Raw genomic sequence first — 18,024 nt, 5'->3', positions numbered from 1 at the left:
TACTTCCTGCTATATGATGATTTTAAGATTTGTTTTTCATCTGACATTTTCTCAAAGGTTGTGCAGTTTTACAACACATCTGTGTGTCTGTTCAGAAAAATATCTTTAAATCTCATAAGAGCAAGAAAAAAAAAGTTGTCGCAGATGCACAGATGTGTTAGAAAACTGCATATCCCTCCTAAAGTGTGCATGTTCCTCTGATGAATTTTACATCTGGATGGAAATAACCGCAGTTATTTTAGAGACTATACGTGACCAGTCAGAAGAGCCAGTGGGTCCCACATTGACCAATCACCACCCTGCCTGAACTGCACTTCCTGTAACCCCTTCCTCCCCCCTACATCTCTCCTTCCTGTCTCCTCCAAAAACTCACCAGAACCCACCCTAATGCCACTGTACCTCCCTCCCCACCCCCCTCCATTCCTCCCCACTTCCCCTCACCTCCCCCCTCCCCAGGCATCGCGCTATCAACTTCTACATCCCGGCCTATCAGAGACTATGGATAGAGGCAGAGGATTACTCCTTTGAGGAGAAGCTAGTTCAGGATCTGGCAGTAAGTACTGGGCTCGCCTTGCCCTCGCCCCTTGTGCCCTGCGTTGGCACCCCTCTGCCAGTCCTGTCTGCCGAATGCTTCTTTAGCCCCGCGCCTGTCGAGCCTTGGGAGCGCGCCCGGGTGGGGACCTCGCCCAAAGCACCCAGGGGCCCCCGCTCTAGGCGTACAAAACCCCTCAAACAGAGATCCGTCAAGGGTCAGAGGCTGCATGACCAACTCAGGAGACACAGGGCCAGCTCCGGCGCTCGCAGCTCTAGAAAAGCAGGCTATGCCTTTCTGACAGCAGTGGTAAGGAGGGCCTTTCACTAGGAGACTGTCACTAGCTGTTTGGCTGTCAGATCTGGATCCAACCCATCAGTTGTCTTTTCGCTGTACTCTGTAAGTCTGTAGTGTGAGTGTGAAGGTGACGTTACAGTACGTCCTGTGGCCGTGGCGTCAGTGGCATGCTTGCGTAGTCATGTGAAGATCACATTTCATATTAGATCTTTGTATGCAGATGTGCAGCAAATTCATCAAGACACTACAACTTTGCCATTGAATAAGATTAAAGCAAAGCCTTAGATATAGTTGCTCAAATAATCTGATTATTCACTGTCCTTATTCGGGAAGATTTTTATTATTAGTTCAATTCTAGAAAACTGTCAGAGTAGTTTGGACTCTTGGAGTAGTTGTGATAGCCCTCTGATAGCTCTTTGTCAGGCTCCTGTACTGTCAGGTTCATTTTTCATGTTCAAAGTCATATCACCAAATGGCTTACTGCTTGCATCTGTTTGCTGTAACCTGCATGTATTTGAAAACTGGTTCCAACACTGTTCATTATCCACTCTCATCTTAACTTCCTCGTCCTGTCCTCTCCACGGATCACTGGGACATGACAAAATCTCATCTGCATGCCGATGCTAGTTGAATGTTAATGATTCATTTCAGTGTTTTCAACAAATGTGTGAATGGGCACAATTTTCAGATATTGAAAATGTTGATGAACTGAAGCTGTGATGGGATGATTTCTCATGAGGGGAATGAATAGTGATCAGATAAAACTTGGGCAGAGCTAACTGTTTGCACCTGTGAACTCCTGCAGAAAACCCCCATGAAGATTGTGGAGGAAGAGGAAGAGGAGGTGGCTGAGATTCAGCCAGACCCTCTTCACCAACTCATCCTCCACTTCAGCCACAACGCTCTGACAGAGAGAAGGTGAGAAAGTGAAATAAGTCAGCATGACAGAAAGTTTGTGTTACAATGACCATGCTTTAGGAGTTTTCTCATATCCTGTCCCATATTTGTTTGATGAAGACACAGTTAAGAAGTAATGTACTATTACTGTGCTTTATTTAGAAATAAAAAAAAAAATTGCTTGACAGAGAAAATTAAGTAAGTTTTCAACAAGGAGTTGATATGAAATCATCAATGAGGATGTATCTAATCACAAAGAGAAACATTTCAGCTTTTGTTGTACGTAGCATAAAATCTCTTTGCTCTTGCATTAAAACACATTGATTCAATGTGACTTGATTTTACTCCTCTACTCCTTTTCAGTCACTTGGAAGAAGACCCTTTGTATATTGCGTATGCAGACATGATGGCAAAGGTAGTGGCCTTTTATTCTCTGTTTATCCATAAATACTTCTGCTAAAGCATGTGTTAAGTAGCATAAAATATGAGGTTTTGGATGTTGATCTTTGTGTTCTCAGAGCTGTGCTGAGGATGAGGAAGAAGAAGAAGAAGAGGACGGGAAAGAGAAGACATTTGAGGTACGCTCCCCTTAACAATGTCAGACTCTTAAAAATGTCCCTTTTTGCCAATTACTACATGTGTGCTTGTGTGGTGCCCGCGTGTTGGCCTTCAGGAAAAGGAGATGGAAAAGCAGAAGATCCTGTATCAGCAGGCGAGGCTGCACGCCCGTGGGGCTGCTGAGATGGTACTACAGATGATTAGCGCCACTAAAGGTAATGGTGGTCTGATTGTTTCTGCCCCAGTCAACTACGCAGCTAATTTACTGTCTTATGCAAAGCGATGTTACACCAGTGAACAGGTAGGCACTGAATATTTTCATGGCCATAACCTTTATCTACATTCTCCTGCAAGCATTTGAAGCTGACAGACTGATAGTGGATTTTATGAAATATTAAAATCCACCAATGTTATCCACAGACATGAAGGTTCCTTATGTCAGACATTTACTTAATTGTATTATTCTATTTGTTGTTTAACATTCTAAATGTATCAGAAATTCTTTCTTCTGAATATATATGGTGGATGGCCCTGCATTGAAAAACTGCCACCCCAAATTACTTTAATTATTCTGTGTTCAATGGGGAGTTTTAGCACCACATTATGGTCTGAATGCATTGAAGAAGTTTTGACAAGAAAAATTTACAGGAAAACATTGAATACTTGTGAGTTTTCTCACAAAATATATTGAAATTAATCCAGATTAATCAAATTCTTCATGAAGTTCTTGATCACTTGTAGTCTATTATTAGCACTGTGGACTACCTACATACATATAGTACTGTACATGCATATGCACGTGTTTTTTTTTTTTTTTTTCTTTTTGCAAAATCCAGTGAAACCCCTCCAGGTTTTGACTGGCTGACATGCAACTTTTACTATTTACCTTCCTCTGTCATCAGGTCGTCTGGGCCCCATGGTCACCTGCACCCTCAAACTGGGCATCTCCATCCTAAATGGAGGCAATGTGCAAGTTCAGCAGGTGAAGTCATATTGCTCTGTCATTCAACATGAATCTGCATCAGCTGCAGTATGCTGTTATGGGTAACATGGTTTTGAAAAGAGGATATTTTTTTACAACTTATTATTGAAAATTTCTGTTTTTAAAAAAAAAAAACAGGTCCCAAAAGACAACAAAACCTCCACTCCCCGACCCACCCCTGGCAGCTATGGAATTTCTGCACCTCAAATCATCTCATTTGAAATAAAATAAGAGCATAAATAAATATATATCAAAAAACATAGAGAGGGACTAATTAATCTAGAGCGCGATAAGGAGTATTATTAACAATGTTTATGTGATGAGTGCAGCACCTTCCCAAAGTTGAAGTCGTTGCCTTGTGTAGTCTGGCTGTGGACAGTTCCATCATGACCACATCTTGAAAGTATCGTAACCACTTTGTTTTGGAGAGGTTGTGTGGAGGAATCCATCTTTAAACAAGTAGTTTCTTTGCTGCTGTTAGGCCTGCCAACAGCGACCGGCGCTGTGCTCTATTCCAAGTCCACATCTGAGTCATCAATCAACAACAACAACTTAGGATACAAAGGAATCCTTTTCTCTGTCAGCTCAGAAAGGGTTCACACTACTGTTCTCCAGAATGTACATACAACGTAAATCATAGTTTGCACTTGAGGTTAAACCCATTCTATGCCTTAGAAAAGGAGTCATATTTGACCAGACCTTCTTCACCTGATATTAAGTCCCTCTCCCATGACCTTGTAAAATTGAGCACTGTCTGATGAATTGTATTAAGCCACAAATGTATAGCTGACACAAATACTCTAAAAGGTGATTTTAAAATACGTTCTATGACTGTATGCTTCCCTATCCCCTGTCCCCATGGGACTCCATAAGCACGAATTGCAGATGTCAATTGTGAGTACAAAAAAAAAAGATGACCTGGGATATCAAACCGCTGACAAAGTTCCTGGAAACTAGAAATACCATTAGTACCCCAAATATCACGCAGCGTAAAGATGCCTTTAGAGGACCAGGATTTAGAGGGTTTATTGCCTGAATTAATTGATGTATTATGCCACAGTGGTGCGTGACCCTGACTGTTTGTATTCAACATTTTTCTCAATTACCCTAAAATTGGCTAGTGTATAAGAGATAATTGGACCAAACTTAAGCCTACATTTATAATTAGAATAATAATATAGAAATTGGAAAATAAAGTATCTTGCAACTGCAACGGAGCTGTAAGCCCCTCTTCGATCCCTCGCCAAGAAGTATGTGATAATGGATTCATCCATGTTAAAACAGACCGGAAAGGAAGATTTTTAATGCTTTTCTTTTCTCGTTTTCCCAGAAAATGCTTGATTACCTGAAAGAGAAAAGAGATGGAGGCTTTTTCAAGAGTCTCTCAGGACTGATGCAGTCATGCAGGTAGGTTCTGTGATATTATCCATGCTACAAAAAATAGATATCAGGTGCTTATATTTGACATTTGTATTTCCTCCCCTAGTGTCCTGGACTTGAATGCATTTGAGAGGCAGAACAAAGCAGAAGGACTCGGCATGGTGACAGAGGAAGGTTCAAGTAAGTGAAAAGATGTCTCATTAGATGCGCTATGTGAAATTCCACCAGTCTTTTCTTCTTAGCCTTCTAAGATCCACATTTTGACACAGTATTACTTTGAAGTTCAGTAGATGGCCACAGTTGAGACACCTGATTTTACTCCAAATTGAATAAGAACTTACCTTCCTCTCTCCACTTCCAGTAGCTAATGCTGAACCATGATAACTGCATAACCTGTGTCCATTGTCCACAAAGCTGTATGTATAATAAAGGCTAGTTCCTAATTATTCGTTTCTGAATGGCCCTGGTAGATAAAATAATCAAAATTCACTGTTAGCAATGTGAATTTTGGGAGAACAAATAGTTTGCTCCTTGTGCTGCAGCCTATTGGTCACTGAAATGCCAACGTTCTGTCTTTAATGTCTTTTTTGCGGTATTAAAAATCAAGAGTGAGTTGTAAAAATTATAGCGAACTGTGTACTATAGAGCATGGGATTTAAAATCAAGTATAAACCCACTTTTTTGTCAACTTGTGTGCTGGTATTTAGACGTGTGGTGTAAGATTTATCCCATCATCTATGTAAAGTGATGATCTGTCATTGGCCTTCAACAATACAAAACATGCAGTCATAGAGGACATGGTCCAGCATTAATGAAAGACCTCCCATTTCTCTCCAATTTGCAACACAAACACTCTTCACCTGACGCTTTTTACATCAAACTATGTCCGTCTTTCATCATTCAGTCCTCTGCGAAACATCTCCACCGAGCTCTGTGTTTAACAATTCACTGTTACTACTCGTGTCTCTGTTATTGTTATGAATTTGGTACTCATCTCGTTAGATGCGGCATAGACACAGCCCAGGCCTATGATTTTCTTGTCTAAAAAGCAATCTTTTTAACTGCATGACTTTGTTTTTCACTCGTAGCCAATATGTTCATATCTCTTTGTATTGTAACTCAATGTCCTCTCTTTTTGCTTATGTCTTCGTGTATTGTTTGTCTCCTTCCTCTCATTTAAAAAACCCATCGATGGCAGTCCACACTCAGCGGGGTAAATAGCAAATTAAGATCATCCTGATATGGCTATGCTTCCACCTTGAATGTCCTCTCCATATCTGTGGTCCATACTCCTGTTTTATTTTGTACCCAGCCCCACCCTCCCCCATACCCAGATGTCTGCTGGGACTCACTGTGCATGCCGACTGATAGAGTGTACACAGAAAGCAGATGTTCAGAATCCATTGCCTGTTCTTTGTGTTATTATTCTTCCCATTCCCTTCACGTTAACATTTACTAATGCAAATCCTATTACTCTAATCTCTCATTCTAAGACTATCAGTGCCACCTCCCAAGGGTTTGACTAAAGGTTTGTGGACTCTTTCACAGCCTAATCAAAGCTTTGTCTTGCTTTGGATTTGGGGCCTATTTCACAAAGCTGGTTTTCTTATAGATGTCTAACTTTCACATGTTTTTATCTGCTCACAGAAATGTATTTTACTCATTTTGTATAGCTCTGTTGACTGGATTATCTGGTTGATTTTAAACTGAATTATTGTAACCTTGTATGTCCCCCTACTCTTTTCGGAAATGATACCCTTCATCAGGCCCAATCCTGGCCTGCATGTGAAAGTTATCAGGCTTCCTCCAGCTTATGGAAATGTCCTAGTGTTTCACTGTTGTTAATATAAAAGCATTTTTACAAAACACGCTTTGGATTCAGTTTTGAACCTGACATCTAAAGGCCCTGGACTTCAAGAATGTTTTGAACATGAAACCTTTCCTGCTTGCCTCATGAATTGCTTCTGAGGGGAGTTTCTCATATTATTAGACTTCCACATGTGGAATAAATAAAGATGTTTAATTTACATCTGTGTGATGTCGCAGCTGAATTCACCAAAGTCTCTTCTCTCACAAGGTTCTAAGGTGCTACAGAATGATGAGTTTACTAAAGATCTGTTCAGGTTTTTGCAACTACTGTGCGAGGGGCACAATGGAGGTGAGTCATTCTGTGTTTCAAAGTCTTTACATTGTTTGTGCACTGCTCTAAGAGACAACCAAAGAAGAATTCAAAAATATTGACAACGAGGATGACAAAACATTTCTTTCTGTCAGATTTCCAGAATTTCCTGAGAACCCAAACTGGAAACACAACCACAGTCAACATCATTATCAGCACTGTCGACTATCTGCTCCGTCTTCAGGTGTGTGAAACACAAATGTAAAGCCACATAAACTGCCGCCACCACCACCATCTTTATCATCACCGTCATTATTGACGTTGTTTGTGGTCATTGTTATTTTCAACAGTTTACTAATGTCATCCTCCTCTTCAGGAATCTATCAGTGACTTCTACTGGTACTACTCTGGCAAAGAAATCATTGATGAGACCGGAAGGGTTAACTTCTCCAAAGCTTTATCTGTAGCCAAGCAGATATTCAACTCACTGACTGAGTATATTCAGGTAAGACACTGAGCCCTCAGTCAACAATATTAAATCCACAGTAAAGAGACACTGATTACCTTAATCGAATAATTTATGATGTGTTTTTTACCCTCTCGCATCATCTCCTCCAGGGCCCATGTATTGGAAACCAGCAGAGTCTGGCTCACAGCAGACTGTGGGATGCAGTTGTTGGCTTCTTGCATGTATTTGCCAACATGCAGATGAAGCTATCTCAGGTACAATAAACCGTTCATCTCTTCTGCGTATAAGGCCTTGTCTTGTAACAAATAAAAAATGAAAGGGTCAGTCAAATAACTTAACACACCACCATCTCATGTCATGAAGTACATTAATAAGTAACCCACTGTGGCTTTAACATAGTATGTTGTAACAGGAAATATGCAGCTGTGCAGTTGTACACATTAAAGAAAGCATAGAACATTAGGAAACACATTAAAACAAAAACTAATATTGAGCTGATTGTTTCAGGTTACATGTGTGGAGTTGCAGTCTTGTAAAGAGCCTATGTTGTTTATGTGTGACTAGTTAGATTGTAAAAAAAAAAAAAAAAAAAGATGTTAACAAGTTTGACCATGGATATACTTTTTTTTTTTTTTGTTTCACTCTTCTATGGTGTAATCTTGTAGTGTTGTACTTTGGGGAGGATGTTTGGAATGTTAACAACTGTTCTTGCTTTGGGAAAACTCCTCCAGAGCAAAGCTTTTAAGAAAAAGGCTCTGATCTCCTTGTAGGACGCCAGTCAGATTGAGCTGTTGAAGGAGTTGATGGATTTACAGAAGGACATGGTTGTCATGTTGCTGTCTCTGCTAGAGGGTAAGAGCCTGAAGCTGAATTTAAAAAAAGACGAAAGACAATAATGATCATTGATGGCTGAAGGTTTTAGTATATTTGTTGCTCTAAAAGTTCAGACTAAAACACAAATGTTGAGACATTTCTAGTAAATGTCTGGATTATTTTAAGTACAAGTTGTGAAGTACATAATGCATAGTGTTTGTGTATAATCACTCAAATGAATGTGTTCCCTGCCCAGGTAATGTGGTGAATGGGACAATTGGAAAGCAGATGGTTGACACTCTAGTGGAGTCTTCTAGCAATGTTGAGATGATACTCAAGTTCTTCGATATGTTCCTCAAGCTGAAGGACCTGACGACCTCTGACAACTTCAGGGAGTATGACCCCGACTGTAAGGGAATTATTTCAAAGAAGGAGTTCCAGAAGTCCATGGAGAGCCAGAAACAGTACAGCCAGTCAGAGATCGAGTTCCTGCTCTCCTGTGCGGAGACCGATGAGAATGACATGTTCAATTACAAGGAGTTTGTAGAGCGATTCCACGAGCCGGCCAAAGATATTGGCTTCAATGTGGCAGTGCTGCTGACCAACCTTTCTGAACACATGCCGCGCGACTCCCGACTTACCACCTTCTTAGATCTGGCAGAAAGCTTGCTTTGCTACTTCGAGCCATATCTGGGGCGTATTGAAATCATGGGCAGCGCAAAGCGCATCGAGAGGGTTTACTTTGAAATCAGTGAGTCCAGCCGGGAGCAGTGGGAGAAGCCGCAAGTCAAAGAGTCAAAGCGTCAGTTCATCTTTGATGTGGTCAACGAGGGTGGCGAGAGTGAGAAGATGGAAATGTTTGTTAATTTCTGTGAGGACACTATCTTTGAGATGCAGCTGGCTTCACAGATCTCTGAGCCAGACATAGTTGAACAACCTGAGGAGGAAGAAGAGGAGGATGGATACAATATCCTGGAAGAACTTGCTGCAGAGGAAGAAGCCGCCTTGGAGTCTGCCTCAGCCTTCACCACTGCATGCCGCTCTGTCAAGAAGAAACTCAGACATGTCCGCCATATTGTTTCTCTTAAGAACGTTCGCAAGCAGCTCAAGAAAATCAAGAACCTGAGCATCAAGGAGATTTTTACAGGCTTCTTCTCCTTCTTCTGGATGCTCTTCACCGGCTTCTTTAAGGGAATCTATGGCCTCATCTTTGGTTTCTTCCATGTCATTTGGTCGTCCATGTTTGGCGGTGGCCTTGTTGAGGGAGCCAAGAACATAAAAGTGACAGATATCCTTGGAAACATGCCTGACCCAACCCAGTTTGGCATCCACGGAGATGTGATTGAAGGAGAGAAAGTGGAGGCCATAGAGTCATCAGGAAGCTTAGACATAGCCATGGCACCACCAGGGGACATAGGAGAGGTTGACATAATGATAGAGATGCTGACGGTGCCTAAGAAGGAAACTGGAAAACATGTGGAGCCAGGCCTGGGTGATGTGTCTGAGCTGAGTGCAGAGACCTCCACTACGGATCAGAAAAAGGTGTGTGGTCACAGGTTTCAAAAAACTGTTTACATCTCTCTAATGAATTGTATTGAAATCCTGTAGATATATGCTTTTTATTATCACCTCCATTCAGTCCTCCTCAGCTCATTAGTATTCTTTTCACATTGATGCAGAGTGCTGCTGCCAAGCCTGTCGAAACCCCTGAAAGTGAACCAGAGAAAGCAGAGTGAGTAATATTGAGAGATAGGAAAAGTAATTATAATATAAGACAAAAAGAACTGTAAAGTAATAACAAATATGACTAATACAGCACAGAGAACCAGGAGAAGGAGGACAAACCAAAAGAGGAGAATGCTAAGGAGCCAGTGGCTGAGGAGAAGCCCAAAGCAAGATCGAATCAGCCTAAAGAGGAGGCGCCTGCCCTCATGTCAAATATCTTTGCTGCTCTGGATGTGTGGATGAACAAGATGCTGGTGAGTCCTGGCACAACATATTCCGTCTTATAAAAAGTTTCATTAAAATTTTTCAGTATTTGTTTTGGCACTCATTTCTCGTTCAAACACAGAGATATATTTTTTAAAGCAGTCAGCAGTTGATCTCACTCTTAATAAAACCTTTTTCCTTACAGAACTATCTGGCTCGTAACTTCTACAATCTGCGTTTCCTGGCTCTGTTTGTGTGTTTTGCCATCAACTTCATTCTACTTTTCTACAAGGTAACACAGTAACCAAAGCTAAAACTCAGTCCTTCTTTTCATAACATGATTGTCTGATCAGCTTGTATCATCATACTAGCATTACAAAGGATTCAGAGGTACTTTAGACAGTTTGGCATTTAGCCTCTGGTCCTTCTTCAGACATCAGTAGCACCATTTAATGGATGGTTTAGTATTTTTTGAATTATATATTTTTTTTATATCTGGATTTTCTGCTAAAAAGTACATGGTAGGGTTCTTGGTTCTTCTTCTTCCTTTCAATAGATGCTATGTAGTATTAGCTAACCAACAGCCCACTATATGAACTAGGGCTAGGTGTCAGCAGAGGTACAATTTCAGGAATATAATTGTGTTTGTACAAAACCATTTTTTCATTTAACTAAAGAAGCCAAACTTCATGTGTTACTATTAAATGTGTCTTAACACAAAAAGCCCTACAAGAACAAAGTTTTGATTTAAATCAGGTACTATCTGATCAAATAATATGTCACAACTCAAACAATACTACTAATGTGACCAGACATTCAATGCCAACAACCTTCATTCCATGCAAAAATGCATGCAAAAGTTCAGCTAAAGCTTATCAGATATCTGATTTAGCTTCCTGAAATGGGTATTTTCTGTTTATTGCTGTGCTGTGACAGAGGAGAATACTAAATCTCATGTTATCCAGAAATATCATAAAAATCACTGAACACCTTGATTTAAAGGTCATGACCACTAACAATCCAAAGTAAGCATTTTATGTAAACTGAAAGGCAAAGATTAGAACTAAAAACAATTGTAAGAAGTGTAATGTGAAAAAATATACTCCAGTTAGCTCAGATAATTTATTGTTTACATGGTATATACTCTTTGCTCTTTAGGTTACTGGTGAAAGTGATGATGAAACAGATGATGAAAACGGCTGGGGTGGCGAGGAAGAGAGTGAGGAGAACACACTCTTCGACATGGATGAGTTTGTGCTCCAAGAAAGCACCGGCTACATGTTACCAACCCTGCGCTTCCTGGCTATATTCCACACCGTCATCTCCCTTGTCTGTTTGGTCGGGTACTACTGTCTGAAGGTAGGGATATTCACCACACTAGTACTGCTTCAACAGAGCTGAGAATCATGTCTTTGCAGATTATAACAATTCTATGTGTTGTTTTGGAGTTGCAGTTTTACTCATCTGAATGTTTTGCCTTTAGGTTCCTTTGGTGGTGTTCAAGAGGGAGAAGGAGATTGCCAGGAAGCTTGAATTTGATGGTCTTTACATCACTGAGCAGCCGTCTGATGATGACATCAAAGGCCAGTGGGATCGACTCGTCATCAACACCCCGTGAGTCACTGACCTCGTTCACACCTGGCATCATCACGGCATTAACATGGATCTCAAACTTGTCTAAATCTGATTTATCTGGATTTTACAACCTATCTTTATTATGCATCAAACTTCTCTTTGCACAGATTATCACACGTATCACTTTTTCTAGTAATATTTATTTCCTTTGACTGAAATGAGCCAGTTTATCTATTAGGAGACTTAATCAGCAATTGTAATATTCAGTTGATAATTTTAAGTGTTTTTTAAATATATTTAAAACAAGAGTTGAAAGGCCATATCTTGAGCCCTAGTAGCTACTAATGATGTATGTTGAATGGGAGACATATTACACTTACACTTGGATTTCAATGAGATCAAAAGCATTTCTGGTTTTGCAACAGATGATATCAGATTTTATATGGGAAGCATTATTACAGTTTCTTCATTAGATGCATTTTATCTAAATTTATCACAACAACTGAACTTAGTCTCTATTCTTCACTTTCCATTGCAGATCTTTCCCCAGCAACTATTGGGACAAGTTCATCAAGCGCAAGGTGAGAGTTAGAGAAACCATTTGAGAACATTGCTGTCATTTATAATTTAGTTTTCCATTGTTTAGTTATTTACATTGATCCTGTAATATGCCTGTGAATCCCCCTCATCGAATCCACTTTTAAATTATTTAAATATAAATATATTCTCTGTCGCTACAGTTTCTCCACAACATACTGCAGACTTCTTTCTCACAGTTTGATATTAAGTGACAGAGCTGATGTCTGTACATGTAGGTGATCAACAAATATGGTGACCTGTACGGAGCTGAACGCATCGCTGAGCTCTTAGGCCTGGATAAGAACGCTCTGGACTTTGACCCCACAGTGGAGACTGAAGAGAGGGAAGCCTCCCTGCTCTCCTGGTGAGAATATACTCCAATATAGACACGGACAGTGGATGTGGACGTGATTCTGTTACATCAGGTGTCTGCATACTGTAGGCGGACCTGTTCACACATTTGCAGTCGGGGAGGGGTTTTAGACTCTAGTGGCTGGAAAATTAATGTTCAAGGCAACACATTTCAGCATCAAGCTAAGTAATTGCTTAACACTCCCGTTTACAACCATTGAATATATATAATAGCCACCATCAAGTGTCAAAATTGTTCTTAAAGGCCTTTTAATTTAGGGCTTGACTCAGGCCTGAAAGTGTGAGCATTACCTGTCCTAAGCAGGTTAAAAACCGGTGTTGTTGAATGGATTCAAGTCAATCCATGAGTTTAAACACACACAATCCAATATTTCCATTTTACATGTAATTATTATGACATGGATAGAATGATTGAAATATCTGCTCTCAGTCCAAATTTAACAGAGTAGATTTATAGAAAACCAGACTGAGCTAATAACATTATATTTATATACATAAAGTTAGTATTTGTTTATGTTTGCATGTCAGCTGTACCACTGTAACAACACTACTGTGATTCAACACTTTTGTTTTCTCATTGACAGGCTGAGCTCCATTGATACAAAGTACCACATCTGGAAAATGGGAGTTGTTTTGACTGACAATGTAAGTTTAGTTCATGTGGAATAAAAGCAGTTTGAGGGCAGTGGAACAATCAGTGATCTTAGATAAAGTGAAAAAAACAAAAAAAGCTAAAAAGAGGTTTGATTTGTGGTTGCTCTTTCTGCATGTAGAGTGAAGTATTAATGTTTACTCTTAAGTTTATTCCTATGAACACTGCTCTGATACTAGAAATATCCAAACTGATGGGTTTTTATATTAAAACCATTATTTGTCAATATTGAATGGTCTTTCTTTTCTTGCAGTACTTCCTGTATCTGATCTGGTACACTGTTATGTCCATTTTTGGACATTTCAACAACTTCTTCTTTGCTGCCCATCTGCTGGACATCGCCATGGGCTTCAAGACCCTTCGCACCATCTTGTCTTCTGTCACTCACAACGGAAAGCAGGCAAGCACTTTTACCACTAGAGAGAGCCAGAGTACAGAGCAACAGTTACTCCACACTCCACATTTTATGGCTGTCAACTGTCAAAGCAGCTTTCTAATTTCATTTTTTCTGTCACGGTTTCTGCAATGACCTAGAAAACGCTTAAGTCAAAGAATATGATGACGGGTTTTGAATTGGGTTGAAGTAGTTGAAGAACACTTGGTTGAAGTGTGGGGGAAATGTGCAACTGTCTGGATAGACTGATTTTTTTTTTTTTTTTAAACTCTCATCTAACATTGAGATACTTGTTTCTGCAAATAATCTGAATCTACACGTGGTCAGTGAAAGATAATAGGGACAAAACAACAAGCATCGTGATTCATTCTGAACACCAACATAATCAAATCAAGAAATTAATTTGTGGAAGAAAGGATGGATACGAAGATTATCAGTCAGCCAGGTCACAGGATAACTATAAGCAGTCATGAGAAACAAATTAATGGATAAATAAATAGACATAAAAACTTAAGGTGGCTGGATTTTCAGTTTTATTCTTGTTTCACCACTCATTTCTCCTGACCTTTTGGGAGTCAGGCTTGTGCATACTTTTCTTACTTTAATTGGCTGTTGTGTGAAACTGAAGAAAACTTATTCTATGTTTAAAAAAAAAAAAAGTGCAATATAATTGAGTGCAATAACTTTCAGTTATAGAGAAGCATAAGAAATGATTTGGATTTTTTCTCTCAATAGTTAGCGAAGAGTTTTGTATAAATGCCTGAAATAGATAGAGAAAAGTAATGAACGAAGGTAAATTGTAATCAATGAAACAGATAAAAGAAATGGATCAACAGTTAAATAGATAGTTTAAAGTAACATAACATTTGAAATATGTAGCTAAAAGTAATGAAGAAATGGTTGAAATTGTTAGCTAACAGGGTTGGATAACAGGTGAAAAGGCTAGAGTAATGGATAAATAATTGAAACGGCTACAAGTATCAGATAAATGATGATAAATCTGATGGATAAATTGTTGAAATATTTTGCTAAAAGTGAACGATAAATAGTTGAAACACTCGGCTTCTGCTACTTTAAGGTAGTGAGCAGTATGAATGCAGGCTTGATCAACTGGACCTAAACACTGACAGTTCAATTATCTGAAAAAAACATTGAATGAATATCTGGTTTTATTAATCAAGTGTTAAATTACATCCATTTTAAATGATGGAGCATAAAAACCGCTTGAATTTGATTTCCTGAAGGTCTCAAAAGTCATTGAATACTGATGAAAGCTGCTCCTAAAATCCTCAATACAGCTACAACATGGAAGCCTTGAAAATATTGCAGTTCCTTTGTGCTCCACCTTCCCTGTGTGTGTGTGTGAGAGAGAATGCATTAAACTCTCCTCCTGATGAGCAGGTTGGCACCCCTGCCATCAGCGTATGAATGTGTGTGTGAATGGGTGAATGTTGGCATGCAGCGTAAAGCGCTTTGAGTGGTCGGAAGAGGAGAAAGGTGCCATCTAAGTGCAGTCCATTTACCATTTGTGCTTCCAAGGAGGCTGTTGAACCAAATATTCTCAGCACAAATTGTCATTGGGAATGAATAAAGGTCAAACAAAAGGTTTCAGAGCACATACCACATCTTAATGAATTTTTTCTGTCCTTGTAGCTTGTACTGACTGTGGGTCTGCTGGCGGTAGTCGTCTACTTGTACACCGTGGTGGCCTTCAACTTCTTCAGGAGGTTCTACAATAAGAGCGAGGATGAAGATGAGCCCGACATGAAGTGTGACGATATGATGACAGTACGTCTGGCCACCCCTGATATCTTTTCATTCATGAAAAATGAGTAGAAATTGAAAATGTCTTCCTTTTGTGGAAGTAAAAAAGAGGCTGCAGCCCTCTCCAAGGGCAAATGTTTGGAGATGAAAAGGATTACTTTGGCTTCCTCCTTTATGGTTTACTTGAACATTTTAGCCTTCTAGCCTTCATCAGTCTATAAATGCAGGAGGTGACTAATGGGCTGATTAGAAAGTATTTTTCATTAGTGACCTTTGATATTTTTCATTTGTTAAAGTTGTGCCTTGGTTAAGGTTTTGAAAGTTATTCCTTTTCAAAATATTTTCTGCCTCTGAAGAGGAGACACTGCATAAATAGTTTATTAACTTTACTTTGCCCTCCTTCAGAATAACTACTTACCGAGTCTCGGGAGTTCATACACTTATCAGAGTATAGTAATTTTTTATGAGACATCCTACACCGCTTAAAAGGTATACTATGCAGGATTTTTCTAAAAAACAATGTATAGACTCATACAAAAATAATCCCTCTCAATAATCACTTAGGACCCACTAGTGTGTGGTGGTGTATTTATTTGCAGACACTTTGCCCTCTGCCTGTATTTTCTTATTATTTTGCTTTGTTCAGGACACTTCTGGGTGTCAACCCATGGACTGTGGGTGTGTAGCGCCTAGCTAATAACAGCGCACAGGGTGTGAGGTTGGGACTCGTAGTGTAGGGACCAGGTTACATCGCTGTCGCCATCTCTCTCCTCTGCTCCGCTCTCTGTCATGGATGTATAAAGAGCTGCAGGTCTGTGTGTCTGCTTGACTGAGGGTGGGGCTGAACTATACACACACAGAGCAGAGAGGCCACAGCGGACAGGATGAAGCAATGAGGCAGTTTCCCGCAGGGTTGTGCAGAAGTGTGGGCGTGTTTATTTGTGCTTTAGAATGTAACTGCCATGAAACAATCAGAAAATAATGTTTTATTTATCTGATTCACGGCTTTGTTCTTGCCAGCGCCACTCCCTGTCTTCATTCACTCTCTAGCTCGCTCAACCACTGCTGCTCTCTCTCACTAGTTGATCCGGAAGGAGGGGCCAACTGACAAATCCTGCATAGTATACCTTCAAGGCTTTATGCTTCAAATCCTTTGCTAACAATAAATGACACTGAACTCTCAGCAGCATCATGGACTGAATTTAGACCACAACATTTTTCATTTCTATCTACCACAGAATAAAATACAGCTGCTCTACTCATCAGTTCACCTTAAATACATGTGGAATGACTGAATCTTTTAACTTATTCTTCCCTTTTTTCTCTTGACAGTGCTATTTGTTTCACATGTATGTGGGTGTGAGAGCTGGAGGTGGTATTGGAGACGAGTTGGAGGACCCAGCTGGAGACCCCTATGAACTCTACCGCATCCTCTTTGACATTACCTTCTTCTTCTTTGTCATTGTCATCTTGCTGGCCATCATTCAGGGTACACAATCTTACTTGTGTGGTCTAAAACACAGATCATATTTGTCAATGTGCTACCTTAAAAAAACAAAAACACAACAGAAAAATTTGATCTCTATTGATTGCCAGGTGCACAACTGTTTCCTTTTTTCATTCCTTCTGTATTCGATAACAGCTTGATAGTTGTGTTATAAGATGTGTTTTGTTTAGTGCTACTCTGACAGACTTTTGCACCCTCATTCAGGTTTGATTATTGATGCCTTTGGTGAGCTGAGAGACCAGCAGGAGCAGGTGAAGGAGGACATGGAGGTAAGACTTTCTGTATAAGGAGAAATATTACAGCCACAAAAAAATGCAAATACAAAATAAATGATTGTTGTGTCAGTTGACATAGTTCAGTAAAGCTCTGTTTCAAAATTTCGATATCCCTTCTAGATGTTAAACTATTAGTGGATCAAAAAATGTTAACGTGCAGCAATTTGCCAAAACTAGTTAAGTTGCAGCATATCAAATGTAAATATTTGCTAGTTTTCTTGGTCCTCTATGATAATAAATTGAATATCTTTGAGTTTTAGACGTTTGAACAAGGCATTTGACCATTGAGTCACACAGCTGAGTTTAGTTTACATTATTTCTAATTGACATTGTGGGTTTATATGGTGTGTTTTTTTTTTTGTTTGTTTTTTGCTTTTTACTGTTTGTTGTTGTGCTGTTGTATGTTTTTTGTCAGGGACTACAGATGCAAATTAGCTTCAAGCTAACTCTAGTGCAGTGCATCTTTAATGTTTCAAACTGCACACTGTCCCATTCAATAAATAAATAAATCAATTAATCAATAATGAAAATCATTATGAGTTGCAGTCCTAATCCCCTCTCATTCCTTTTTCAGACCAAATGCTTCATCTGTGGCATTGGGAACGACTATTTTGACCGGACACCTCACGGGTTTGAAACCCACACCTTACAAGAGCACAACCTAGCTAACTACCTGTGAGTGCAGCAACAAGACACAGAAAATGATCAAACTCAGTTAGTTGAGGTATTTCTAATTTCCAGCATTTATGTTTGTGAACAATATTAATGTCCTTCACTGTACAGGTTCTTCCTGATGTACCTGATTAACAAAGATGAGACTGAACACACGGGTCAGGTATGTGACAAGAATTTCAGAGCTCTTTTCTCTGACATGAGATGATAAATGCTCTGCAGTATCTTACAGTACAAAATGTGACATTCTCAAGACAG

General features: G+C 39.6%; 1 protein-coding gene across 1 annotated transcript in view; it reads left to right on the top strand.

Moving 5' to 3' along the window:
* ryr3 (ryanodine receptor 3) overlaps positions 1 to 18,024 on the top strand; it is a 120,698-nt gene that overhangs the window by 100,656 nt on the left and 2,018 nt on the right. Inside the window, exons 79-107 of the mRNA XM_042390463.1 lie at positions 457 to 553; positions 1,635 to 1,747; positions 2,090 to 2,141; positions 2,245 to 2,304; positions 2,400 to 2,499; positions 3,187 to 3,266; positions 4,597 to 4,673; positions 4,753 to 4,826; positions 5,845 to 5,859; positions 6,724 to 6,804; positions 6,921 to 7,009; positions 7,142 to 7,270; positions 7,384 to 7,488; positions 8,005 to 8,086; positions 8,304 to 9,589; positions 9,727 to 9,779; positions 9,864 to 10,026; positions 10,182 to 10,268; positions 11,135 to 11,335; positions 11,460 to 11,590; positions 12,090 to 12,132; positions 12,367 to 12,494; positions 13,087 to 13,147; positions 13,408 to 13,554; positions 15,202 to 15,336; positions 16,645 to 16,801; positions 17,024 to 17,088; positions 17,669 to 17,769; positions 17,878 to 17,929. Of these exons, the coding sequence (XP_042246397.1) occupies positions 457 to 553; positions 1,635 to 1,747; positions 2,090 to 2,141; positions 2,245 to 2,304; positions 2,400 to 2,499; positions 3,187 to 3,266; positions 4,597 to 4,673; positions 4,753 to 4,826; positions 5,845 to 5,859; positions 6,724 to 6,804; positions 6,921 to 7,009; positions 7,142 to 7,270; positions 7,384 to 7,488; positions 8,005 to 8,086; positions 8,304 to 9,589; positions 9,727 to 9,779; positions 9,864 to 10,026; positions 10,182 to 10,268; positions 11,135 to 11,335; positions 11,460 to 11,590; positions 12,090 to 12,132; positions 12,367 to 12,494; positions 13,087 to 13,147; positions 13,408 to 13,554; positions 15,202 to 15,336; positions 16,645 to 16,801; positions 17,024 to 17,088; positions 17,669 to 17,769; positions 17,878 to 17,929 (3,964 nt within the window). The remainder of the gene's footprint in view (positions 1 to 456; positions 554 to 1,634; positions 1,748 to 2,089; positions 2,142 to 2,244; positions 2,305 to 2,399; positions 2,500 to 3,186; positions 3,267 to 4,596; positions 4,674 to 4,752; positions 4,827 to 5,844; positions 5,860 to 6,723; positions 6,805 to 6,920; positions 7,010 to 7,141; positions 7,271 to 7,383; positions 7,489 to 8,004; positions 8,087 to 8,303; positions 9,590 to 9,726; positions 9,780 to 9,863; positions 10,027 to 10,181; positions 10,269 to 11,134; positions 11,336 to 11,459; positions 11,591 to 12,089; positions 12,133 to 12,366; positions 12,495 to 13,086; positions 13,148 to 13,407; positions 13,555 to 15,201; positions 15,337 to 16,644; positions 16,802 to 17,023; positions 17,089 to 17,668; positions 17,770 to 17,877; positions 17,930 to 18,024) is intronic.

This window comes from Thunnus maccoyii, chromosome 17 (genome assembly GCF_910596095.1).
Source record: "Thunnus maccoyii chromosome 17, fThuMac1.1, whole genome shotgun sequence".
In the NCBI taxonomy this organism is placed as follows: Eukaryota; Metazoa; Chordata; class Actinopteri; order Scombriformes; family Scombridae; genus Thunnus; species Thunnus maccoyii.
The sequence above is the reverse complement of the archived record's forward strand: the minus strand, read 5'-3'. Positions and strand labels throughout refer to the sequence as shown.